This window comes from Aethalodelphis obliquidens, unplaced genomic scaffold (genome assembly GCF_003676395.1).
Source record: "Aethalodelphis obliquidens isolate GAN/ISIS:26980383/991018 unplaced genomic scaffold, ASM367639v1 scaffold1, whole genome shotgun sequence".
Lineage (NCBI taxonomy): Eukaryota > Metazoa > Chordata > Mammalia > Artiodactyla > Delphinidae > Aethalodelphis > Aethalodelphis obliquidens.
In genome coordinates, this window is record NW_020837945.1 from 69,656,953 (window position 1) to 69,684,324 (window position 27,372).

Here is a 27,372-nt window from a genome sequence, read left to right on the forward strand (position 1 = left end):
GAAGTCTGAAACCACAGCTGTATTGCTGGGATGCCCATGTTTTTAGTTATCCTAGAATGCTCTCTTTCAAAAAAGCAATGAGCGCAGGCTGCAGAAGGGGGAATGGAAGGTACAGGTATACCTCAGAGATATTGTGGGTTCAGTTCCAGACTGCTGCAATAAAGTAAATACAGCAATAAAACGAGCCACATGAATTTTTTGTTTCCCAGTGCATATAAAGGTTTTGTTTACACTATACTATAGTCTGTTAAGTGTGCCCAGAGCATTATGTCTAAAAAAACAATGTATATGCCTTAATTTAAAAATGCTTTCTTGCTAAAAAATGCTAACCATAATCTGAGCCTTCAGCAAGTCATAGTAGTAACATCACAGATCACTGATCAAAGATCAACAACGATAATGATAATGAAAGAATTTAAAATATTGCGAGAATTACCAAAATGTGACACAGAGACATGAAGTGAGCATGCTCTTGGAAAAACAGTGCCGATAGACTTGTTCAATGCAGGGTTGACACAAACCTTCAAGTTGTTAAAAAAAAAAAAAAAAAAAGCAATATCTGCAAAGCACAATAAAGTGAAGATGAGATTTTATGCCTTTCGACATAAGGGCTTTTACCTGATGGACACGGGCATGGCGGGGGGGGAGGGAGGGAAGAACAGAAAGTGCAGCCATCTGTATGGCCCAAATCTCTGACTCAGGTCTCTGGCTACCACAGGCCCTGCTTGAAAGCCCCAGGGGCTGAGGGATTGATATCCCCGCACTCATAACCCATTTTTGCAACATCGATTAGGAAATGTCAGCAAGGGGCCAAACCCAAGACAGGGGGTAGGAGGCTGGAGAACCAAAGAATACCTAGGAACTGCACTCATAGTGAGGTTGGACTCTGGCCCTGGGGCAGAAACTGTTGTTAATTTGGTCAGAAGGTGAGCAGAAGCCTATTGTGATCCTTGCCCAATTTGTGTCAATGAAAAGCATCAGTGTATTGCTCTGTTAATACTTTAGTTGGTATTCTGTAAGCACATTCGTGTTTCAAGACTCTGCCAGGAGGTAAGATAAACCAAATGGGATTGAACATGAATTCTAGGATGTGAGGTCTTATACCAAGTAGTTGATGAGGGCCAAGGATTGAATATTAGGATTGGTGGGGATTAATGTATTCTTTAATTATTCATTCCTTCACTAAAATTTTTTTTTTTTTTTTTTGCGGTACGCGGGCCTCTCACTGTTGTGGCCTCTCCCCTTGCGGAGCACAGGCTCCGGACGCGCAGGCTCAGTGGCCATGGCTCACAGGCCCAGCCGCTCCGTGGCATGTGGGATCTTCCCGGACCGGGGCACGAACCCGCGTCCCCTGCATCGGCAGGCGGACTCTCAACCACTAGCGCCACCAGGGAAGCCCCCTTCACTAAAATTTTATAGAGCACTTATTTGGTGCCAGGCACTAAGGGAAAGATGTGAAAGACTTTACCTGCCCCTAAGTGGATGAGAAAGGCAAACATTTGCATTAGAATATGGCAGGTACCAAGGAGGGAGTTGGCACAGGTCACTCTGGAGCTAAGGAGAGTTCATCTAAGCCAACCTTGGGAGAGAAGTGGATCTCAGGGTACACTTCCTGAAAGAAGAGACACCTGGGCTGGGCTGGGTCTTAAAGGGTGAGTAGAGTTGGTCGTGTAAAAAAAGTGGGGGAAGCACACCCCAGGCAGAAGCACGGGGGAAGATTCAGTGCTGTGAGTTTCCGGAAGTGTAAGCAATTTGTTTCACAGGCTATTTGTAGGGAAGTGATGTGAGTTGAAGCTGAAGGGAAGAAGCAAGTGTCAGGTGAAGAAGGGCCTCGCACGGCACCCTGAGTTGTTTTACCCCAAAGTCAGTGGGAATCCCCTGAACAGTTTTACGTGAAAGAGAGGTGTGACTGGATCTGAATTTAAGAGGCTCTTTCTGGTCGTGATGGGGAGGAGGGCTGGGTAGCGGGTAGAGCAGGGACCCCAGCTTTTAGTGCTGACGCTGTTGCCCTCCCCCCTGTCTCTCTTGTCCCTCTCTCTATAAAATCTATTATTGCGCTCTTCCCTGCCTTATCCAGTGTGATTTCCTGCCACTCTCCGATTTTAGTCAGGTTGGCTCAACTTATCCAGACATGACACGATCATTCCCATCTCTGAATCTTGTTCGTTCAACAGACATTTAGTAAGTGCCTATTGTATACCAGCCATGGTATCTGGCATGAAGAACCAGAGATGAGTGAGACATGGGACCTACCTTTAAGGGGTACACAGACCAGTACCTGGGGAGATACCCAGGGAAACACATCATTACCACGAGAATGAGAGCAGCTGTGGTATGGGATAAACAGAGCACAAAGAGAGACAGTCCTGTCCATGAGAAACCCCTCCTTCTCTGCTAAATCCTGCCCATCCTCAAGCTTCTGCCTTCATCTGTGAGAGGCAGGGTAGTGTCTCTAGATGCCATACCCCAGTCATACTTCTCTTCTACCTACAGCTGTCGGTGCTTTCCCATTACCTTGGACCAAAACACCTTAGCATGGCATGTGAGACCCCTTTTCATCTGATAGGGTAGTTTTGTTTGGAGCTTGGGCTCTGAAGGCAGACAACAAGATTTTCATCTTGTTTCTGTCACTTTTGGGAAATGTGACCTTAGCCAGAAATACTCTTTGCCTCAGTTTCTTTATCTGTAAAATGGGGCTGATGGCTGTATCGACTTCCTAGGGTTATTGTGAAGATTAAACGAGTTAACACATATGGTCCTTGGCATGTGAGAAGTATTCAGTCATTATCAGCTACTATTATTTGGTTTTCACTCATTTTCTTCTTAGCACCTGTATCATGCCAAGAAACGTTAATCCCTAATTATTGTGCTGCTTGTCCCGTTTAATGCGTTGTCACATTATTCCTCTCAAGGGTGATTTTATTCTCCTTTGAGGCAATATACATCGTATATGTATCTGCACTCCTGAGACACCTACAGTGTTGGCTATGTGTTAGGTTGACCAGCCATCCTGATTTTCCCAGGACTGACAGGCTTTCCAGGACACGGGACTTTCAGTGCTAAAACCAGAAAAGTCCTGGGCAAACCAGGACAAGTTATCCACCTTACATGCAGCGGAAACTTCACTTTTGCTTTCTATTTACCTCTTATTGGTCCCAAACTTAACTTGAAAGCAAGCTTGCTTTGGCTTGGCATAAATTTTTATTTATTGGCTAGAAACTACAAAGTCACAATCTCGGGTTTTTTGGGGACTTCTTGAGATTCCCTAAAGTTTAAAGTGAAAGATTTGAAAGATCCTTGAAAAAACTCTCTCCCATCAGCTCTGGGTTTATTTACTAGAAATTGCAGGCAACCCGCTAAGAGGCTTCCTTAACCTGGCCCACAGCCCCAGAGGTCTCCTCCCGCCTATCATTTCCCATCTCTCCCGGCATTTCCATCATGACTCTGAGTACTTCCTTCATTTGCCTTCCAGAATCAATATACTCCTACTTAACTCAGTGGCAAAGCCTCTTTCCTCTCATAAGTATCATCTGTTTCTCCATGAATCCCCCAAGTGGAGCTGAAGGATTTTTCTTCCTTTTCATCCCCACTCCCAGCCCCAGCCCCATCTCACCTGCTCTGGGGACAGTGTTTACCTTGGGCAGTTTCTTGTCAGATGGCATTCCTTAAAGATCCACTAGGGCCTCTCTTGGCTTCCCCTGAGGCCATGACAGGTGTGCGCTGCAAGCCTGCTCATCCTCTGCAGTTCCATCAGGAAGCTGGGTCAGCAGTCTCTGGGGTCTTCCACCTGGTGTATTAGTGTGCTAGGGCTGCCATGACAAAGTACCACACACTGGGTGGCTTAAGCAACAGAAATGTATCGCCTCACAGTTCTGGGGGCTAGAAGTCCAAGAACAAGGTGGCAGCAGGGTTGTTTTTTTTTCTGAGGGATATGAGGGAGAATCTGTTCCATGCCTCTCTTACCTTCCAGCGGTTTGCTGGCGGGCACTCTTTGGCATTCCTTGGCTTGTAGACACATCCCCCGATCCCCGCCTTCAGCTTCACACAGTGTTCTCCCTGAGCATGTGTCTGTCTCTTCATGTGGCATTCTTTTTTGAAAGACAGTAGTTATATTGAATTAGGGGTCCACCCTACTTCACTATGACTTGATCTTAACTAATTACATCTGCAATAACTGATTCCAAATAAGGGTCCCATTCTGAGGTACTGGGGGTTAGGACTTCACCGTGTGAATTTTGAGGGGAGGGGACACAATTCAATCTTTAACACCCAGGTCTTCAGGTGAATCTAAAGAACTCTATGGGGAGCGGAGGCCACTTCAGATATGTGCAAAGTAAAGCACCTTACAGTCATCACTCCAAAATCCATTCTAGTTCTCCACTCACTTTGCGTTCGATCCTGACTGTTTCTGCCGCCGGATTCACACCATCACCAGTAACCACTTGTTCACCATCCTGTAGGTCATTGTGCCGCTATAGGGATATTAAGAAATATAATGTACACCTGAGTCACCAACCCTAATCCAGGGTCTGTCTGGAGATCTTTTTTAAGGGAAGCCTAGTGAGGAAAGTTGTATCCATGGCATACATGTAATAACTGGAATATAGGTATTGCGGAGGCAGTGACTCCATCCTGATGGACAATAATTACAAGTTGGTTGCCTTTTAAACTGCTCTGGAGGATACAGACAGGGATTGGGGGGAGAGTGTGTGTGAGAGTGAGTGTGTGCATGTGTAAATGTGTGTGTGCCTGTGGTAGCTTAAGATAAACAAAATCACCAGACTCATCCCCAACCTTCCTGCGAGCTTTAAGCCTTTGCTGGGCGCACGGGGAGTAGCCTGCATCTCCTCACTCTGGCTGTGGCTGCTTCCTTCTGTCGGTTCCCTGAGTTGCTGACCCTTTCCCCTCCGAAGAGATAGCTCCCTTCCAAAAGATAAACACCAGTAGTTACAAGGGACTTGGGGGAAAAGTCGAGCAAGTCTCCCAGTTATTATTTCCCTGGCGTTCTCATGTAGAGACCCAGCCGATCTTCGTGGATGAGGTATTTCCAACTCTGGCAGTTACAGCCTGAGATGGGAGGGCAGTGATGGATCTCCGTAAGGGTAGGGGGTCAGGGCGCGCGGCCAAGGAATGGGGATTCTAGCGTGTCTCCTCGCTTCTTTCCAGGCACAGCCCACCTGGGAGAGATCCCAGGGATGCAGAAGGCACCTAGCTAGCGCCCACTTGTTCCAAGCTGCCACGCAGGCTGCTGGCTTGCCGAGAGGCGGTGGGTGAGCTGGGCGCTGAGCTCCCCCGTGCCAAATCAGGGAGCTCTGGGCTCGGCGCCCACGCCCAGCTCTGGGCAGCCCGGGGTGGGTGCTGGGCGAAGGCGCGAAGCTCGGTCTGTGACTGCAAGTTGACTTTCCCTCACTGTCGTTGCTGGCAGAATACTTACACCAATGCGGACAAGCTCCTAGAAGCGGCAGAGCAGCTGGCTCAGACAGGGGAATGTGACCCGGAGGAGATCTACAAGGCGGCTCGGCATCTGGAGGTGCGCATCCAAGACTTCGTGCGTAGGGTGGAGCAGCGGAAGCTTCTGCTGGACATGTCCGTCTCCTTCCACACTCACACCAAAGAGGTAAGGGCAGCGAGCAGAGGAGGGGTGTTGGCTGGGCTGCTTCGTTCCAGCGAAGGTCAGGGCAGTTTCCTAGCCGCCGAGGTCTGCCTGGGGTCCTGGGTGGTCTGGGGATTACTAGCCTCCTAAGGTTGATGATATTAACAGTTTGCCCCTGATAACCTGAATTGAGGTCTCTACCACTATGGGGCAAAATTTCCTCCGCATCTCTAGTCAGGAGGGGGCTTGGGAAGGCAGGTGGTTTGGGGAGTCTGTTAGAGCATTTAGTCTGCAGCTGGAGGAATTTGGGGATCCCTGGTATAGAAATAGTCGCCGTAAGAGGCAATATTAGAGGATCAGAGACTCCCTTCCCACCCCACACCCAATTTTTCTTGGTTGCTGTTTCCTGTCAAAAATTAGAGTCCTGCAGAACTTTGATTATCTTTGCTACCAGCAAGGAACATACAGAGTTTGCAAATCTGTTCTACGTTTTTATTTTATTTTTTTTTTAAACAGAGGATTAAATCTTCTTAATGAGGTCTGCCACAGGGTGCTATCAAAGTGAAATGGTCCTCACCTTTCTCATCGTGGAGTGACAGCCATTGAAGGAAGGGGGGACTGGGGTGCCTTCCATGCAGGAGGAAGCCAGCTGGGCTTAAATCCGGTCCCCGAATCATTCACAAAGTGGAGACAGGAGAGGGGAGGATGGATCACGTTGCATTGTTGGCAGGGCAGAAGGGCCCATAGAGGGGAGGAGGGTTGCAAACGTGCGGTTGCTCTTCGGTTCTGATTAACACGGGGCACTCTGAGATTGAGTAAGTGGCCAGTGAGGAGGCACGTTGGCATCTTCTGTAATAACACCCTTGGCAGGTGAACTCATTATGTGTGTGCATGCCTGTGTTCCCCCCAGGAATTCATTTGAATGGAGTATTAATTAAAGTTGGATTGTACCCTAGTTAATTAAGTTGATTTTTGATATTTGAAATGCATTAAGAAGCCTGGTTGTTACTCCTTCACAGGCTTTTCCGACACTTTGTAGGAATGAATGCAAATCATTGCAGTGCCTATCAGAGATAAACATGAAAAGATAATGTTTTCTAAACTGCGATTCCCCAGGCAGATGAAGGGCTGGGGAGCCCCGTGAAACTGGCTCTGCTTCCTCTCTGTGGGACCTACGACCACTCTCTGATGAGTGTCTGTAGAGCAAGGGGATTAGCTTTAATCCAGGTCTTCCTGCCCGGCTGTCTGCTTGCTTGTGGCTCACCCAGTTCTTAATAATGGTCTCAGAAACCAAAGGCATGTGTATTCTCTTTTAATTATGAGCCTGTGGGTGAGAGAATGGAGTATGAATGAACAGGAGTCATGTTCCTTGTGAGGGCTGTGAGGGTGTTGGCTGCCAAGGGAGGTGATGCATGAGGTTAGTTTCCATGGAAGTGCCACTCCTGAAAAGGTGACTGAGGCTCCCAGGAACCCTTTCTAGCGGCATCTCCCACCTTCTGTACATGAAACTAGGAGGCTGGGATCCAGTCCAGATCCTTCTGCCATAGAACCCTGTGAGCTTGTGCAAATCACTGTGTCTCTGGCCTTGGGTTGCCTCATCTATAAAATTATGCAGTCGGACTCAATGGCCCTAAGGCCCCTTATGGTTCCAATGTGAATTCAAGATTCCTTTCTTTTTCTTCTCCTCCTCTTCTTCTTTATTTGATATGGATAATAATAATTAATAATAATAATAAATTAAGCCTGAGGTGATACAGGTGATTTACCTAGGCTACAGATTTGGTGTATGGTAAGCACTCAGTGTATATTAGGTAGTAGTTTTTTCTAATTGAGTACCTACTAGTTGTTAGACACATACATCATCTCGTGTAATCCTCGTGAGAATCTCATGATGACAGACTTTATTGAACATATTTTCAAATGGGGAAACTAAGGCCCAGAAAAGAACTTGTCTAAGGCTACAGAGCTGCCAGTGCAGCAGAGCCTTGAGCCATCTCCCTAAACTCTGCACACATGCTCTTACCTGCTACCACGCATTCTGTCCTCCTTTTTCCCTCTTGTATCTCCTCCTGTCCTCTGCTCTTCTTTCTTCTCCTTGCTCATTTTTCCTCATTACCTTTTCAAACCCCAAAGCAGGGGCTTGATGGGGAGGGTAGCTCTTAGCTGAGAAAAGCAAAGTGTTCCCAGGGCTGGGGGTGTGGCACACAGGAATAGTCGGGGATGCAGTTATTAACCATTGTTTTCCCAGAGAGCTTTCAAACCTTGCTAAGCCTGGGGTCTTCTTTAAACCTGAGACTTGTTTTCCCACCGTGGCTCAGCGTATACAACCACATTCATATCAAATAGTACCAAAGGGAGCAGCATGATCCTGGGAGCAGGTGAAGAAAGGGAGAGGGAACTAAAAGGGATGAGCCCCTACAGTGCACTTGACTATTTATCTGTCTAGTCGATAGCCATGAGAATTGTCATTTTTTATTCTAATTTTAAAGATCAGAGAAATTAATAATTTGTCCAGGGTCTTGTAATGAGGATGTCGTAAATGTAGGGACTGATCCCAAATCTGACTCCAAAGCCCATGCTTTTTCTCATTTGCCTTTCATATAAAGGCCAGGAAACAGAGACTTGGAGGACTTTTCTCCACCAGGGAATTCATTGAGACAGGAGGCTGTCAGGAAGTAGCATAGTCTCTTTTCTTCGGGACCTCAAAATGTGAGAGAAATTAGGAGCAGTCCCGCCTGGGTGCAAAGGGATGTGTGATTGTGAGGCTCTTTCTATTCAAGAGGTCTGCAACTCTCAGATCATACAGACTCTGACTTTTTTTTTCAGGATGGAAAGAAAAACATCATTTTGAGTGGCTATTGTGGAGGGGATGCTCACGGGGGCCATCCCACAGGACTTTATATCTGCATGTTTTCTCTCAGCTACTTTCCCATCCCCAAACTAGTCTGTCTGAGGCCCCTTTTAGGCAGAGTAGAGAATAAGACGTGTGTATGTGTGTACACACTTAGGCATATGTGTTATACACACACCTGTTAAGTACAGCAAGATCTTAGATGCCAGGGAGGTCAGATTTCCAGATCTAGATCTTCATTGAGCATGCTGTGTGCCTTTGGGAAAATTACATACTCTCTGTTACCCTGTGATAATTATGTGATGGCTATTACAAAATTGAGTAGTACAATACTAATACCCATTTTTTTCCTAGCAGAAAACTACCCCCCCCCCCAAGTTTATTTTTAGAGCATCTCTAATGCCGGGTTAATAAGGAACTTGAGGACTCAACTCAGGCATCATTTTTCCTTGAAATTCTTCCCTGGGGCTTCCAACTTCCCACCCAGACGGGACAGGAGCACTGTGTGCATACCTCATCAAGATGCTGGGATCTCACTGAAGTGACTGGAGCTTCCTCGTTAAATTGGAGGTGCTCAGATGGAGCGTACACATGCGGGTTTAGATGTGTAGATACAGATCCTACTGTATATTTCTCCTGCTGTGTCAGATACATAGTGATGCTGAATAAATATTGAACAGGTTTACTTGACAATGAGAAATCAGTCGTTCCTCCTAAAAAAATAAAAAACAAAATTTAAAAAGGCGGGGGAAGCCCATTCAATCACATGGCTCGTCTACTCCAGTTCTTTGACTTGAACTCTACAGACAGTGAAAACAAAGAAGGGCAGGTGGGGAATCTGAATTGCCTGTGGGGCCTTTCCTCTAGAGCCTGTATGGCAGGCAGAAATGGATTATTAGGGCAGAAGTCAGCATCCTTGGATGGGCTAATGGAGAAGGAAGTCCTGTAGTTTGCTCTTTCCCTGTTCTGTTTAATACCTCTCAGGACACACCACCTCTCAAACCTTGCTAAGTGTGGGTCCTGTGCGATCCGGGTCTGTTAACTCTCGACTCCTTCCTCTTGACTCTATAGGCAAACTTCTGGCATTTTACTCAAGGCAAGATTAGTAGCCAAGTTTACTAGTCTACAAGTCTGTGAGGGAATTTTGAGTTGCTATGGATGTTTTTCTCCCTTACAGTAAATAGAGTGAATATTATTATATATATTATATATTCAATTATATTCGATTATAATTCAAATATAATTGGCCCTTCCTGATAATATAATATATATAATATAATATATAATATAATATATTATAATATTCAATTATATAATATATAATCTTCTGCTCAGTTTTGCTAAAGATGTACTCTAATTAGGATCAGAGAGGAAACCGAAGGAAAGTGTGAAGAAGGCATCCTCCAAGCTCATTTCTTCTGCAGATTGAAGAGTCTGCTTGATTCTGTTTGCCTGCTTTGTGAATTCTTGGTGACTAAAGGAGTCTGGAGGTTAAAGCCTTCTAACTACTTCACTGCAGTGTTATTAATAACCTTGAATACATTAGAAACCATCTAAATATTCCATGTTAAGTGACTCATTAAACAAATCATAGTAAATCTATAGAGTGAAATATTATACAGTTATTATAAATCACACTGTCAAAGATCATGAATGGCATGAGAGAGGGCTTGTGGTATAACATATAAAAAACTGTATATCCACCATGGCCTCAATTTTGATCACACACATAGAATAAAGGCTAGAAAGCGGTATACAAAGAAGCTAAGAATGTTATGGGTGATTTAATTTTCCTTTGCATATTTTATTTGTTTTATAAGTTTTCTTCAATAATATTTTCAATTGAAAATCAGGAACAATCTCAATAAATGTTATTTTATAAAAACAAGACTTCCCATCCCTACTTAGAGAGAAGAGCTACATAATAAAGAGAAGAGACAAACATGTGCTTGGAACCTTCTTAAGTACCCAGAACCTCAGCTATTAACACAAATTGTGCTGAACTTTCAAATGTCTTCTTTTTGCCTGGGGACAAGAGGCCAGCTGGCTGTCTGCTGGTCTGGAGAGCTAGGGGAGGATATAGGGAGAAGCATTTACCCAAGTCCTCATTTTCTTTGTCCAGGGAAAAGGCATTTGTAGCAAGTGTCATCTGCTCTGCAGAGATTGTCCAGACAGAATTCTCTCTCCTTGCTGTGTTTCCATGGAAATGCTGCAGTTGCTGGGTTTTCAAAATATCCATTTTTAGATATTTTTGCAATCATAATATGAGAGTCAAATTAACTAAGGAACGTGGCCAAGATAATCAACCTCAGCTCTTTATTAGGTAGTTTAATTAAATGCCCATTTCCATTTGTTTATAGCCCAGTGAAATCATTCTTTCATGCTGTTTCCTTCTCAAATAGGTACACACACACATACCACAAATGCCACAGACACTCACATATATACATGTTTCTCTACTCACCCACTGTAGAACCAAAACTAAATCAGTCTTCAAAAGACATAATGGCCTCAAGAACAAAACAGCTTCATCCTCTATTTCCGTTGCCAAACTGATATGGTGTTTATTTAAGAAATAAAAGCTGGTAGTCAATGCCAAAGAAAAATGATTTCTTCAGAATGAGGGAGGGGCGATTCATCCTGTGGAATTGGTGCTCCTTTCTGCATCTCTGGGGGTCAGCCAGTTGTATCAGCACAATGGCTGCCAGAGCTGTGCAAATGGTACAGCCAATCAGCAGGAGAAGGTGATGGAGTAAAATCCTCTTTCCTTAACCAGTCATCCCTAAGCCTCATTATTTCTACAAATCTCCTAGTTTCTCCCTTCTTTGTCCCTCCCTGCCCTTTTCAGTTGCCCTTTTCTCGGGCTCCCCACTATGCAAGCAGAATGGGGTCCATGCACTGGCCCTTCCTGAACTCACTGGTTTCAGTCTTAGAGCTCACCTTATGTAGGGCATTGAAAGGCTGCCTTAACTCTCCCCCTGCCAAAGTTCTAGAAATTCTCAAATTAGGCTCATTCTTTTGGATGTAGGTATTTTTGGCCACAATTACATGTGTTCTCTGAGAGAAAGGGCACATAAAGCCATCTCAGTGTATATATCAACATGGAACAAATAGTTATTGCCAAACAGAGAGCAGAACCCTGAAAGAATGGTCCTCGTACAGGTGTGTTTGATCAAGAAGAGAGGGTCTGACAATCCTATTTCTATGTTGGCTCCATCTGTAATTTTCCCTTTTTGTAAGTCCATGTCAGATTTGGGGATCAAAGTTATGCTTGTCTCATAAAACAGGTTGGGAAGTAAATATTACGTTTTCCTATTCGGTAGAAAAAATAAAAAAGAGGAGAGGGTCTGGAAATGGGTGAAACAGGAGGTTCTTTCTGGGGAGCAGGTGGGTTGATGGCAAAGGTGCAGTGCTAATATGTTAGACTCTAGATAAGCAGAGGGTTAAGAGGATGTGGAAGACAGTAGGAAGAAACGTGGAGGCTGCTCCCAAGCTGCTTCACTCACTCCATGATTTCACCTTGTTCTGGCAATGCCTTGTGATAGCTTGAAGTGTGAGATCATTCTGACTCAGTCTCATCGGCTCCTGATAATGAGTAAAGTAATAATAGACGTGGCTCTCTGATTTGTATTCCTTTCGAAGCAGTCTAGGTATGCTCTTCAAGGATAAGTCAGATAGAGACATACACAGAAGGAAACCTACAGGAAATTTAGACAGTAGAAAAGTTACAGCCCAAGGAATGGAATATGGATCCTTACTCATAGTTCAGTGACACTGACGTTTACGTTCGTTCCCTTTATGCTTCAGAGGTGCTTACAACAAAATTATGAGCATGCGATTTAAGCTTGTTGACACCAGGGGGTGACTGTGTGCATGTTTCTCGGGATTCCCTGTGGCTCCCTACTCAAGCTTTCCAGGTGGTAAATAGTAACTTGGTGGTGCAATTATCCTTGAACTGTTGCGAACTTTTGGTGTCTTGGTGTGAAAGCCGTGATTGCAGTTCTTCAGTTTAGAGAATCATTTCTATTACTACCCTCTTCTTTACCTCAGTTTCTGAAGAGAAACCATAGCGTGTTAGAGTTGGAAGGGATTTTAGAGATAAGTGAGCGAAATCACAAACACACACCTACACAAACACACTAATGCACCTGCACTTTAAGTATGAAGTAATTGAAGTAAAGTAGTTTTCCCATGAGTATAGAACTAGCCAGACAAGGGAAGAAGCAAGAATTATCTCCAGTAAATATCAATTCCATTCAACAACTCCTTTCTCTCTGGGTTGTTTTGTTTTGTTTCTACAGAAGGAAAAATAGAGAAAAATGTCACTAACCCTTTGTCTCTGGTGCTGTAATCCCCTTGCCTTTCTCTGAGTCAAATTCCCTAGCAATTTTGTTTGACATTTTATCCTCTTGAAGGTAGACTGGCCCCTTCCTTTCCTTATCAGGCTGCTGACCACTGGGCTGAGCGGCATCTAACGTTGTACTTGATGGTTTATCTCTTAGCTGATTTTCCTTAGCAGTAGGTTTAATCTGCCTTAGACAAGAGTTTCTTTATAATATAGTAGACTATATGGCCAGAAATCTGAGAAATCAACTTCAATTCATTAATCAGAGAATTTTGGTGGGGAGGACACAGTTTTTAAATGATATTGACTCCTGAGGTCAGTGTATTATCGGACATACCCAATCTTTCTCTAGTCTTTTTGTTTGTAACACTGACACCTCATCTTTGGCAAGTTTGGTCTTTGACTGTCCCTACAATTTATCTGTATGACCACCAGGCGGAGGGAGTGTCATGAGTCATGGTGGATTTCCTCAGAAGAGAACGATGCTGACTTTCTTCCCTAGACCTACACCAGAGGTGTTCAAGTTTTTGTTAAAGAGGCGGGGGGAAAGGAACTCCAAGCTGTGAAGCCATTAAAATAGCTTAAGGATGGTACTGAGAATAAAATTATCCTAAATAAAATAAAATTCTCAAGATATCTGTAAGCCTCTGTCTCTTATTCCTGTAATGGGAGTGCCAGCCTCATCCTGAGCAATCTCCCATCTCAGTGCCTGTCCTCCGTCGACACATTAAGTTTATTTTTCTTAAGTGCCCTGCTTCTTGTCCACAATTTTAATCTCTCTCTCTTCACATAGTCTTTTCTTTTCTTGCTTTTTTTTTTTTAAAGAAATATCTGGACTTTTCAGTCTCTAGGCTTTCTTTAGATATCCCAGGACAAAGCTGCAAAAACAGAAAAGAGGGGCCCAGCTCATCCTAGCATATTTGAAAGACCAAATCCAGTATTGATCTTGTGCCAATTTCAAAATGAAGGAGTATTTCAAACTTTCCCTCTGTCTTCTAGTGGGAACTAGAGGTGGCTTGCATGAAAAATACCTTTTAAATATAATAATATCTAGCACTTGCATAGCACTTACTATACGCCAGGCACTGTTTCTAAGTGATATAATACATCTGTGTGCGGATGTCTGTGTGTATGTGTACAAATAAATACATATGTATATATATTTATTGGTATATATATAAGTTATGTAAATGTAGAGTGTGTATATATATCTGCATACACACACGTATATCTCACTTATTTGTATGTATATGCACACAGACATAACACACACATATATATCAACTTATTAGTAATCTTTACAACTCTGTGGGTGTAAGAACTGTTACTGTTCCCATTTTATTTACAAGGGAAACTGAGGTGCAAAGACGGTAGGTTACTTACTCAAGGTTATATAGGAAATATGTGGTAGAACTGGGGGTTGAAACCCTTTCGTTATTTCCTTCTTTCTTTCTTCTTTTCTTTTCTTTTTTCTTTTCTTTTCTTTTCTTTTCTGTTCTTTCTTTCTTTCTTTCTTTTTTTCTTTCTTTATTTTTTTAATTGAAGTATAGTTGATTTACAATGTTGTGTGGGGTCTGAAACTCTTAACTACTATGCTATATCGCCTCTCTATACAATAATTTTTCAGAGATTCCATTATCTCATACCCAAGGACTTCAGCACATCTGGAAAATGGTTTTGCTCTAGGCAAAATGACAGCCAGAAAGTCTGAAGTAATTTTAAGTTATAGTGACCAATATCCTGAACTTCCTAATTTCATACTGGTTTGAAATGTATACATTCATACCTGTAGGAATATGTATCCCAGCTTAAATGGTCTGGAAAACTTGTTTTGTGTTTTACAACAAAAACTTATTTGTAAAGAAAATAAACTGAATTAATTACAACCAGACACAAGCTACTAAATGACAGGAACACTGAATAATAATAATTCGTATTCCTTATAGCTATCATCACAATGTTATAGGCTTATTGATAATGCTATTTGTTTATTTAAAGCATTGATAATAAGTAAATAATTTATTTCTCATAATCTTTGAAGTGAGCAGGGCAAATCTTGTTCTTCCCATTTTGTAGATTAGGAAACTGAGGCTCAGAGAGGTTTTTGCCTGTCCAAAAAGAACATTCTTTATACCCCATTATTTGCTACCTCGAGGGCTCGTTAATCTTGTGAACTCAACCTCTTCTGCTGCACTTAGGGCCTTTCCTCTCTAAAGAACAAAGAATAACTTGTCCAAGATCTGAAGACTATTTTTGTCTCTCTTTTAATCCCTTGTTCCAAAGGCCATACCATGATTTATCATACTGAGAACCAACAAGATGAAATAGTATTCTTAAGGTGAATATTTATCCATGGTTTTCTTTTTGGTTTTTTGTTTTTTGTTTTTTGTTTTTTGTTTTTTTTGGGATACGCGGGCCTCTCACCGCTGTGGCCTCTTCCACTGCGGAGCACAGGCTCCGGACGCACAGGCCCAGCGGCCAAGGCCCACGGGCCCAGTCCCTCCGCGGCATGTGGGATCCTCCCAGACCGGGGCACGAACCTGTGTCCCCTGCATCGGCAGGTGGACTCTCAACCACTGCGCCACCAGGGAAGCCCTATCCATGTTTTTAACATGGGAGACTTACAGAATGTTAGAACCATAAGGTAACTAACCATTTTATTTTATGCTCTCCCCAGCCTATTTTACACACGAAGTCTTGGAGAGCAAAGGGTATAGTGATTTACTCAAAGGCACCACAAGTTATAGGAAGAACAGAGGCCACAATCCACATCTTCTGGCTCCTTCTATGAATTTTTTCTCTCTACTGGCTTTTCTCCTGGTAGAGCCATGAGCTTATCTTTCCTGCTAGTCAAGTGAAGATTCCTTGTTTCTAAGCAAACATCAGACTCATCTTTCCCTCTACAATTCATGCAAATGCTCAATGAGAGCAGTTAGAAGAGGAGCACTGTGGCAGGCCACTGGAGATCTATTTTCAGTATGAGGAAGAGCTATTAATAAATGAGTTTTCAGTAATTCAATTCAACTCCATCATTTTCAGTACTTATTCCATTCAAAATGCTATACTTAGCTCTTTTAAAGTTGTCTGACCAGTAATATCATCCTGACTGCATTTCATCATCTTGAATATCATGGGAGAAATGTCTCATAGTTACATTGAAATTAAGATAAGCTACGTCTTTAGCATTCAACTTTCTAACCAACCAAGCAATCCTGAAAAGAACAAAATAATTTAGCATAGCACATATTTTCTTAATTAATCTTCACTTGGTTCTTACTGAGTGTCACATTCTTTCTTACATATTTGTAAAATCATGATACATTTCTAGGAATCAGCATCTAGCTACCTGGAGGAAGTATACAGAGCTGTCCTTTATGAAAGATGAAATAATATTTGTCCATCACCAGTTTCCTGTTCTTCCCAGTCGCTCAAAAATGAGTGAGCTTCCTGCTCTAAGACCACAGTTTCCCTAAACCACTGGGAAGTAAGGCTGAGGGTGGTTCCTGTCCTTCAGGAATGCCAGCACTAATGGAGTAAACTTAACAGAGATGCGTAGTGAATACAAATACAGAAATGTAAACTGACCCGTAGGGGTGCTGATTAGAAGGACAGTCTGATACCACACTGACTGGTTGAGGGTAGGTTGGGTGACCTCAGTTCCACACTCTTGCCCTTAACCCCAGCCCTGGCCTCTCCCACGTGCCCTGAGTGGAGTCTCTGCTCTCTCCCCCGCAGCTGTGGACATGGATGGAAGACCTTCAGAAGGAGATGCTGGAGGATGTCTGTGCAGACTCAGTGGATGCGGTCCAGGAACTGATCAAGCAGTTCCAGCAGCAGCAGACCGCTACTCTGGATGCCACACTCAACGTCATCAAGGAGGGCGAAGACCTTATCCAGCAGCTCAGGTCAGCGCCTCCCTCCCTGGGGGAGCCCAGCGAGGCCAGGTCAGCATGGGCAGTGCTTTCCAGTGGGAAATGCCTCGGACTAGACGCGAGATAAGTCATCATGTTCTGGTCTTGGCTCAGCCGCAGCCAGCTTTGTGGTCTTGTGTGAGCTTTGGTTTCTCCATCTGTCAGATACAAAAGTGCCTGCACCACACGCAACTTGAATTTAGAGTGGAAGAGTCAGTGGAAAAGCTCTGATGTTTCAAAGCATTATGTATCATTGAAGACATTATTCAGCGATCAATAAGTAATATAAATACAACAAAAATTTAAATAAATAGTATCTTCATTAAGAATGATGGCATATTTGGTCACGTGGAGAAATAGCCATTGTGGAATATAGGGTTATTTGGCATCTGTTCTCAGGCTGCCTCTGAACTCTAGTGCTCCAGTTGGGGAAATGTAACCCCAAACGGTTGCCTTTGGCCCTGTTAGAATGTAGGGAGTGTGTGATGTGTCCCACTCTGCTCTCCACTTACCCACATATGACCTTTCCACCATTCCTTGCTGCCCAGAAAATAAAACTCCTTCTCTATTGCCCTAAACAAAAATAACTAAGAAGGGATCTTAGAAAATCCTACCTGATACCTTATATTCATTTAGAATCATCCACACCATTGCCTCCTTTCTGTTGGCATCAGTGTCTAGTTTCCTGTCCCTGTCAAGGGCATCGGCTCCTCGGGTAAAGTGTCATGAGGCCTTGAGCAAGCCCTCAGCAACCAGCCCTATGCCCAGGTGCTGTGTAAATCGGATTTGATGGTGCTGATGATGTCTGCCTGCAGGGACTTGTTTGTAGCCTCAGATCACTGAATGCCGGGACCTCTGCCAGCTCTGGACAGAAATAATCTCATCAACAAGTCCCAGGACAGTCCTGGAGCCAGAGGGAATTACTTCAGTTGGAGAGGGCTTCCCCACCACCCCATACCAGTTGTCCAATTAAATAAACAATGAGAGCTTACCTTAAGATGGCCCTGGCATGTTTTTCTGTTGGATTAATCATTTCTATTCTAAACATGCACATGAGATGTTCTGAGTCCTCTTTTGCATACCAACGAGACAGCCTCTTTCCCTTCTTCCCCCAATTCACCGTCATGAATATATAATATGTGACAGTTTTGTCTGCCTACCTAGGAAACTCCGCTGTTACTTGCTTCTGAAGAAAATTCCAAATAGTAGGCAGCCACTTAACCTCTCTTGGCCTCAGCTGCTTTGTCTGTGTGATTAAGGGGTTCACTTTAGGAGCTTGTCAGCTCTAGAATTACATGACGGCTTTTACATTTTCTCTCCAAGTACTTTTCACAAGCTTGGCTAGCCTCTCTGTGGGGCTGGGTCTGTGGAGCTGCCACTCGCTCTTATCCCCTGCCAACCTTGCGCCATACCTGAGGGCTGAAGGCTACTCAATGATGGTAAAGGCAACGAGGTTGCTGACGCCTGTCCTACAAGTTTAAGTTCCACGGACTTCAGAGAGGACCATAGGCGTGTGACAAGAACCACTGGCGACTGTTCGTCCCCCCACCTGTCTGATGCTAGCCTGGACTCCCCTCCCCGATATCAAGACCAGTCAAATCAAAAAAGCAAACGATGCCTAGTGGACATTGGCAGGATGCCTCGCACATACCAGTGCACACATCTTCCCTAGGCCTCCACGACTCCTCTGGCACCGATCACCGGAGCACCTAAGGTGGTTTTTATATCATCTCTGTGATTCCTAGTGAATGTGACACTGACAGAGATGCTGAACAAAGTGACCAGAAATCATCCTCTTCCTTCTGGAAGCTGGGTGATAGAGAAAGACTGAGGGGAGCTGTCAGAAAGAATAGTCACATCCGCCCTGCTTAGCAAATGCATAATACGCAGTGTTGAGTACTCCTCTTGAGTTCTTTTCGTGGCTGGGGGAAGCTGTGCAGTAGTGGGCTTTCATACCCAAATAGGTCAGGGTGAGAAGGGAGGGATCAGAAGCTCTCTAGATGACAGAAAGGGAGGCTCTTCACAAACTGGCTTTATGCTCCGTCTAGAAATCGCGTGAGCTCAGATACCATTGCTTCTGAGACAAACACAGGCCAGAAGGACCTGGTTTTCAGAAAGGCTGCTGATGAGACCATTCAAAACTAATGCTTTTCCCCTCTGACTTCTTAAACTGTGTCAGAAACTAAGGTATCATGAGATAATGAATGTGCTTGTTTATTTCAAGTTTTAGGGCTCTAGCTTACTCAGTCAAGGTCCTGTAGAATCTGAACTTCTTGAACTCCGCAGTTTTCCTATTATAATGGACTCTGGAGGTGTCACCACCACCTCAATTGTCTAAGCAGATCAATACGTTTATCTCTTGGTTCCCTCTGTGGCATGCCACCTCCCCTTGCTTCTTTTGTATAGACCCTCTCTGCTCAGAAAGCCCACCCCTCTCATCTACTCAGCTCATCCTTTTCTTCTAACACCCAATTCTGGGCTCATCCTCTCTGAAGCCTTTGTTGGTTGTCCAGCCTCTTGTGCCCCAGCTTCTACTCCACAGCTGGACCCATCTCCAGTCAGCACCTGACATATCACAGTCCTTTCAGGATTAACAGTCATTCATACAGCACGTTCCTGGTCACAAAGCGCGGTTACACATGCCATCTTCTTTAATAGCAAACTGTGCCGTGAGTAGAGCAGGGATTATTAAGCCCACTTTACAGGAGGCAGCTGGGCCTCAGGGAGGTGATTTCCCAAGGTCACCAGCCCATATATGTCAGAGGGAGACTTAAGCCAGGCTTGCAGCCTCCAGACCCCAAGCTTTCCTGAGTATAGCTTGAAGCCTGTGTAATAACACTAGCCCATAACTTTGGCATGGACTTAACGAAGGGGATGAATAATTTTGGCAGCCATGATCTCATTTTAACCATGATCCTGTGAGGTAAAACTAGGAAGGATTTTTTTTTTACATATGCCTTAATTTATCTACCCTTATGTATTGTGATATGTGTATTTGTGTATATGTGTCTTGAAATATGTATATATTAGACTACATATATGTGTGGAACCATTCTATTTCTGTAACGTTTGTGGAGCCCTTTTGCATGCATTATTTCATTTGATCCTGTCATGATTCTGTCTGGACAGCAGCAAGCCTTAGAGCTATAGTGCTAGGAACCCCAAAGAGGGTACAGTAGCTTTGGCTCACCTACTGAGCAGACAGTGCCAGGCTCACAGTAGATTCCCGTCCCCCTCACTCAGACGAGGAAGGCCCCCTGCTCCTCTGTCACTGTGAACATGTCAAGGCCCCTCCCTTCTCTCCCCGGCTCTGCCACAGGGACTCGGCTGTGTCCAGCAACAAGACGCCCCACAGTAGCTCCATCAGCCACATCGAGTCGGTGCTGCAGCAGCTCGACGACGCCCAGGTGCAGATGGAGGAGCTGTTCCATGAGCGAAAGATCAAGCTGGACATCTTCCTGCAGCTGCGCATCTTTGAGCAGTACACCATTGAGGTACAGGTGGGGAGGAGGTGCTGGGCAGGTGAGGTGGCCGAGGGCAGTGCCCCGGGAACTGGAAGGACTGCTACGCAGTAGCCTGAGGGGATTATGCATCCTGATATGTTTCTGGAAATCAGCAAATTCACGTTCCACCGTGTTGGATTCCTTCCAGTCCCCCTCACCCAGGCGGCCAAGCAGAGCCCCTCTCCTCGCTGTCTGTCTGGGATTACTCCATTGAGAAGTGTTTTGTTGACTTGCATTGGACTCCTACTTGGCACTTTGGTTCCTGGCAGACCGTGGAGTTGGCTGTTTGGTGACTGAGGCAGACTAGGATTCTATAGCTTCATGAGTAGGAAGGTGATAAAATTAGGTGGTCTCCTCAGCTGGTAACTGTAGATCAGGGATTAGATGGACTCACACAGCAGCCAGGAAGTCAGGAGACACAGGAAGGAAGACCCGAATCCTCAGTTTGCTTTCTGCTTGTTAAGAAAGTAAAGCATATGTGGAGGACATTTGCTGGTTCATTTCATTGACTCCTCACTTCATTCTGGGAAGGTCAGAATCCGCTCTTCTGGTATATTTATGTCCTCTTTGTGATGCCTATTAATACTGTCTGCCCCACATAATATCCACCTTTTATTATCTTCTGCTTTGACACAGTAACTAAAGCCAGGCCAATAGGGTTTCTGGGGTGTGAAGAGTATTCAACACCTATGGCGCTTTGTCCTTTTCAGGGATGGCAAAGGGTTAAATTAAAAGCTATATCTTCTCTTTGCTCCTGGCTGGTGTGTTGTGAAGGAAAACTAATTATCCCTCTACCATTCATTAAAACTTTACTTTGCATTCCAACCATCTCCTCCTAGTTGGGACTTCTGGGGCTCTGGGATTGATCTTCCCAACAATATCTGTGGAAACTTCTGTGGAACTGGTTTGGAAGGAAAATTATTATTTTTTCAAATGTTGTATGCTCCAATATCCCAATGCCAATGTCATTCGCAATCCCACGCAGGACCAGAAAACTGTCCTGGCAACAGAAGCCGTCTTCTTCAATCCTGAGACCAAAAATGTTTATAATGAGAATCAGAGATGTAAAAACAAACAAACAAACGAAAAGCAGTCCTAAAGCAATCCTTCCTCTCCCTGACTCTCTTATGACCTTTCCCTTCTTCACTGCTATCCTGACTTCCTGGAAGCCACTGCAGCTTCTTTGCTTAAAGATGTCATGTTCTGAAAGGTGCTTTCTGGACAGTTTCTGAAACAAAGGAAAAGATAAGTCTTTAAATTTAGATCTCGATTATCCTTCCAACTTATTCCATAGCTTCAAGTAAATTTATTTATATTTCTTATTTATAGTTTATCTTGAATCTACACTCAAAGGGATTTCAGGTGGCAGACAGTATTCAAACATGTATTGAAAGAACAATGAAAATGCCAGTGGAAAATTAGAGACGTTGGTATGCAGAAAGGAATGAAAGTGGGGTGACAAAGGTAATAAAGAAAGGGAAGAGGGGGCGTGAGTTATTATTCTTTGGTAGTTGGGAGTGAGACTCACCGAAATAAACAGGTAATGTTTGGTTGCAGCAGCGTTGGCTGCAGGCCTTCCCATGGTCCTCACCCACCGAGAGTGAATATATCCATGGGAGAATTATGTTAGCAGGTGTGGGGATTTGACTGTTGTATTCTTTATCTACTCTCCTGTCATTCCAGGTCTACATCAAAAAATGCTTAAGGGGGAGGAAATAACCTGAGGGTTTGGATGTTTAAGCTTTATTTGATGAAATGGCTGTGGTTTTGAGGTCTGGGTTGCTGGTTTATTTCCAGAACAGGTCAGTTAGTTTCACTTTGCCACTTGAACTGTACCCCTGACATCAGCCAGGGGCATCACTCCGGTGTGTTTGCCTGCAGTAATTCTGGGAAAATCCATTTCCAATCCAAAGCATATGTAAAAAGATATTCTTTTTTTTTTTTAAAAAAAGTTGATTGTAAATCAAATACTTTAAAATTGGATCCTATTTAAATGTTGCAGTAGAAGAGTTTGATATTTAAATTGTAGGATTTGTGTTTCTCAGCCTTTGTTTGTATAAATGTTTCCCCTCCCGCCCTGACAACAACTTGGACAGCTTGGTATGCAGCAAACCAGAAGTAGGGAAGTAGTATGAGGGTCTAATAAAATGAGGGAGATAAACATAATAAACAGACCAAATGAGGGAGTTAAAAATGTGGGTGATAAAAATTTAGTTCTGCACCCAGGTTTTAGAGGGCGTCTTGTTCCCCATTTCGGGTGTGGCCCAAACCTTAGGGAAATGCTGCCTTTCATCTTAGACAGAACTGGAAATCCTGCCAAACCTATGGAAAATTTCTCCTTCAAGTCAGATCGTCAGAAGTTATTTTTGAGGGTGATGAGATTATTTCAAATACCAGCTAGGGTTTCACTGTGAGGATGAAGGGCAAACTTCTAGAGAAGATTCAGAGTGTGAAACTGAGGGTGGTTTCTGTAATGGGAGCCACGCTGGAGCTGATATAAGCCAGGGCAGAGGCTGTCACTGCAGGACCTACAGCTATGGTTTCCTTTCCTAAAGGAAGGCATTTGATGGACATACTCGGAATTCCTAGGGATTACTGAAAACCAGAGCTGACCTGCTCCCCTGACATTTGGGTAATCTAAGTGTGACTCCTTAACCATGTCACTGATGGCTGGCATGGGCTAATTAATTTTAAAATTAAGGTAACACAGGAGTTGCGGCACCAGTCTCTTTTTACTTAATTATATGGCTTCCAGAGTATACCTGGGATGGGGTCAGGGGGTACGCCCACTGAGAGTGAAACTTATCCCAGATGTATTAGGCAAATGTTCAGAAACCAGGACTGCAGCTGCATTCCTGACACTCCTTCTTAGACTCCCTGGAGACTAGAGGAAGTGACCCATAGCGGAGCATGATGCTCTTTACAGTTTTTTCCCTGTAAGTTCAGCCTCCTATGAAAGATAAGTTACAGGAAGCAGTTGTAATGGAAGAGACACTTCACCAAATGCAAATAATGTTTATTTTGTGGTGGTAAGAATATGGATAATTTCTTCTTGTTTTTGAGAACTCCGTGCATTTCACCTTTTCTACAATTAATCAGAAAGAAATAAAAAAATATTTTTAGAAGCAGGGACAGGACAGTGGTCTCCAAACTCTTGAGATTAGACACTCTCTCAATAAAATATTTTTGAACTTGCAACCCCCTATATATGCATCCATATTAATTTATAAATTAAACATGTGTTATACTATCACTAATGGTCTCAAAATTCACTGTGCCTTTCGGGTGAAGTTGGACTCTTTCATTAGAAGCTGTGGTTCCATATTTCAAATAGTCTTCTTGATAATTTTCAATTATTTTTTGCTTCTGGTTTCTTGACAGACCTGATTAGATTGTCATTGTTTCTTTACCCCATCATGTGGCTGCAAAGAGTTCAAAGTTCTCTTGTGCTTTCATGTTTAGTATTATCTTCAAACTGTAGTTTCTTCGAGGAACCGTGTTAAGCCACGTCTTTTTGTGAAGGGTAGTTTAGTTAAAACTAGATAATAGAAAAGTCCATTTAACTGGACACATGAAAACAGCAATACTTTGAAATATGCTGAAAGCAACTGAACAAATGAGCTGGTCCGCCCCTCTGCATTGTGGTCCTTCCACCGTCCCTGAGGTGCCCTGCCCACCGCATCACCTGCCATGTGTTCCGAGTGAGACTCTGGTGTCAGTACCCTATGAAAGTCCAGGGAAACATCGTATCTTTTTTTATTGATTTGATCAAATATGTGTGCATATAATATATATGCACATACATATGCTTATTTATATACAGAGAATATTTCTCTCTGTTATCAATGGATAATCTTGGGTATCCCCTGGGGTGGGCATACCCATGTTGGAGAGTACTAGGAATGACACCAAGAAAGATACTGTATACAAGGGACTAAAAAATAGGCCACAGTTATGATCTTTCTTTTAAATTTCTGACTCTATAATTAAAACCAAAGTTTTCTCAGTGTACCTGAAAATTAATCTGCATCATTAACCCAGGTAAGGAATGGAATAGCAAACTATAAATCCATGGGGTTCACATTAGGACAAGTTGGGGCCAGGCTGAGGCTGAGGAAAATGGCCTTCAGGGAGGAAAATTCTGCCTAGAGGAGATAAAGCTGATTGTAATTTGCACTGGTGGTCTCAACTCTGCAATTGGTTGTATGCAGAGGCCTTTCACGTTTTATACTTGATAAACATTTAATGAGCACCTACTGTCAATACAACTTGATAAACATTTAGTGAGCGCCTACTGTGTACCAAAAATTGTGTTGGGCATTGAGGATAAAACAATCCCTGCCATTAGCGGGCTAGTTGGGGAGAACCATGGAAATAGAACCATCCTGTAATGTGATCATTCTATGACAGAGAGAAGCTTACAGCTTGATGAGAACGCTGAGACAGGAATGCTTAGCTTTCTCAGGCTGCACTTGGAAGGTTGCCCAATGAGATGACACCTGGAGGACAGGTAAAAGTTGGCGGGTAGGATTTGGCATCTCTGAAGGATGCCATCTAGCCTCTACCAGAATATCTCCAGAGCCCAGAAGCAGGGTTGGGGAGAGGAGGGAGCTCAGGATCTCATTAGTGTGTTGAACCAAGATCTCCACCCTTCTACCCTTTGGTCCTGGTTCTGTTCTCTGAAAAACAGAACAAATCTGCTTCCTTTTATTTGGCAGCCTTAAAAATATTTGAAGATGTTCATCACAGACCTCTTTTCCTTTATCTGAAAAGTGTTGAGATTGTGTAAGTTATTTCTGCAGTCCCCTCTGACTCTAAAACTTCCATAACTACTTCTCTTTATTGTCAGCCCTTTTCTGTGGGACATAGCTCCGATGTACTCGCTGCTTTCTGGGTACACATTGTGCCTCTCCTGGTTGCCCCCTGCTGGCTGGACTGTAGTTAGCCACGCTGGCTTACACACACCCCTTGGGAGCTATGTGTCCAGGACCCTGGCGCTCTCCCAGCACAGCCCAGGAGATAGGGGCCTTTTCTGCCTTGTTGAGGCTTGTGCTCCCTTAAGAGCCCCTGGTTGTCTTTTCAAGATATGTGCTTCCAATACACTGACTTTTTTTTTTTTAACTTAAATGAAAGCTTTTTATGTATTTTTCCTCTCAAATTTTACTCTTTTATTTTATTTTTTTTAGGCCCAGTTCTTCAGCCTATCAAAATAAATTTAATTTATTATTGCTATCAGTATTTCAACAATTTGAAATATTGACCAGGTCAGGCAGGGCTCTGCAGTGCTTCACTGGAAGTTTTCCTTTGGTGACACAGCCGTCAGCCTGCACAATCATTCCTTCAAAGCACCACATCATCTTCTAGTCCAATTTCATAGCCCTTTCCTCCATAGATACAGTGTGAGACTCTGCAAAGCCTTGCTGTTCTCCATGTTTGTAACATGGCTTAAATGCACCAACTTAGTAACTATATCAAGAAAGAAAATGAGATGTTTGAGATTAATTTTTGTGGGTTCCCTTGGGATTCCTACAGCATTTTCTAAATGTACCCCAAGTCATTTGCAAAGGAAATGCAGAATAAATACAATACAGTAAACCAAAATTCTCACAAAATATTTATTTGATAGTTTCTTCTAGACTTTTGTCAAATTGGTTTCAGGATCATTGGGAGTTTCCCCTAACATCTTCCTTTGACAAAAAAAAAAAAAAAGGATTATTTACACAGCTTTAGTATTCCGGCATGTCACTTGTTTTTGGCAAATTATCAAAGATCCCTGATGGAAGCTTTCAGATCATTCTGTAATGGGGTGGGTAAGGGGCTGTGGACCTGAAGTCAGGTGACATTATCAAGGTTCAAATGCTGCTTCTCCTTTCTGGTAAGGATAACAGGGAACTCAGTAGAAGGAAACGATGTAAGCTCCAGCACTGGGTGGTTAGCTTTCACAGGAGAAAACCCATTCTGACACTCAAGCATTGATAAACTTCAGAATCGGTGAACAATATACATCAGAGGAGCTCTTCAACAGAGGAGAGATTTTTTTGAAAACAGAATAGAGTCCTACAAGTCTCAAACTGATTAAGAGGCAAAGATATGGGCAAAATAAAGACTCAAGATCAGTCATGATTATAAAAGGTCTCAGTTTTAATCATGATGATAATGAAAAAGAGAACATGAACTTGGTCATAAAAATTGTGTTCCATTATCCAAATTATCCAATTGGAATAGAAATTAGGTGTCCAAACATTGGAACTCATCAGTTACAGTGTTGCAATATGTTCTTACATTTTTTTGCCAAAAATCAACCGAGTGGATATCTTTACTGCTAAGTCCTTCTGCTTTTCCAGAAAACTCTTGCAGTATCCTCAAAAGTTTTCTTATAGCTACATAAAGAAATATTTTAACTCTTTAGACAGGTTATATATATTTCTAAAACAGAGGGAAATTCTATGATATACTTTTAAAATAATCAGTATTAGAATTCACTAATCCTCATCATTTTATAAATTGATTAACAGAAAAAAAACAACACTAGACTAGACAAGAAGAACAAATGACTATGGTAATTTAGTTTATTTTAGTTTCACAGTGGTAATGCATATCAATGTACATACCCATTATAGATAAAATAGCCCTTCCCGTGCAGTGAGACTGTCTCTTTAGCTGCAATATGTCTTTCCCTATCAGCCAGCACTTGTAGGTCAGTGGAGAATATTTAGCTTTTGCTCTTCTCGTTTTAAGACAAATAATGACCTTATATTTAGAACAGAAAGATGTTCATTTGCAATTGACAGCTCATGTATTTCAGAGCATCTTACCACAATGAAATGCCTTGGATCCTTCCTCGCCACTGTTAGTTGGAATGGGACTGGACCTTAATGTACATAACATATGCAGCGTTGATACACACAGACACACACACCCTTTGCTGAGAGGCAGTATAGTGCAGTCGTTGAGTATGCAGTATTTTGAGTTAGAGTGCCTGGGTTTGAAACCTGTTTCACCAGCTTTACTAATTGTGTGATTTTTAGACAAGTTACTCATTTGGTTTCCTCATCTGAGAAATAGGTATGAGAATAATAATTCCCAGTCCCCATAGGGTTATTAAGGATTTAATGAGTTAACACATAGAACATTTTTAGCAAAGTGCCTAGCACTTAATAAATACTTTA

At 43.1% G+C, this 27,372-nt stretch overlaps 1 protein-coding gene across 7 annotated transcripts in view; it reads left to right on the forward strand.

The window, feature by feature from the left end:
* KALRN (kalirin RhoGEF kinase) overlaps window positions 1-27,372 on the forward strand; it is a 637,474-nt gene that overhangs the window by 328,674 nt on the left and 281,428 nt on the right. For 5 of the 7 annotated variants that reach the window (XM_027106834.1, XM_027106844.1, XM_027106809.1 and 2 more), the window contains exons 11-13: window positions 5,426-5,617; window positions 16,525-16,733; window positions 20,020-20,194. In XM_027106834.1, the coding sequence (XP_026962635.1) occupies window positions 5,426-5,617; window positions 16,525-16,733; window positions 20,020-20,194 (576 nt within the window). The remainder of the gene's footprint in view (window positions 1-5,425; window positions 5,618-16,524; window positions 16,734-20,019; window positions 20,195-27,372) is intronic. The other 2 variants (XM_027106853.1, XM_027106854.1) reach the window with 1 other exon arrangement.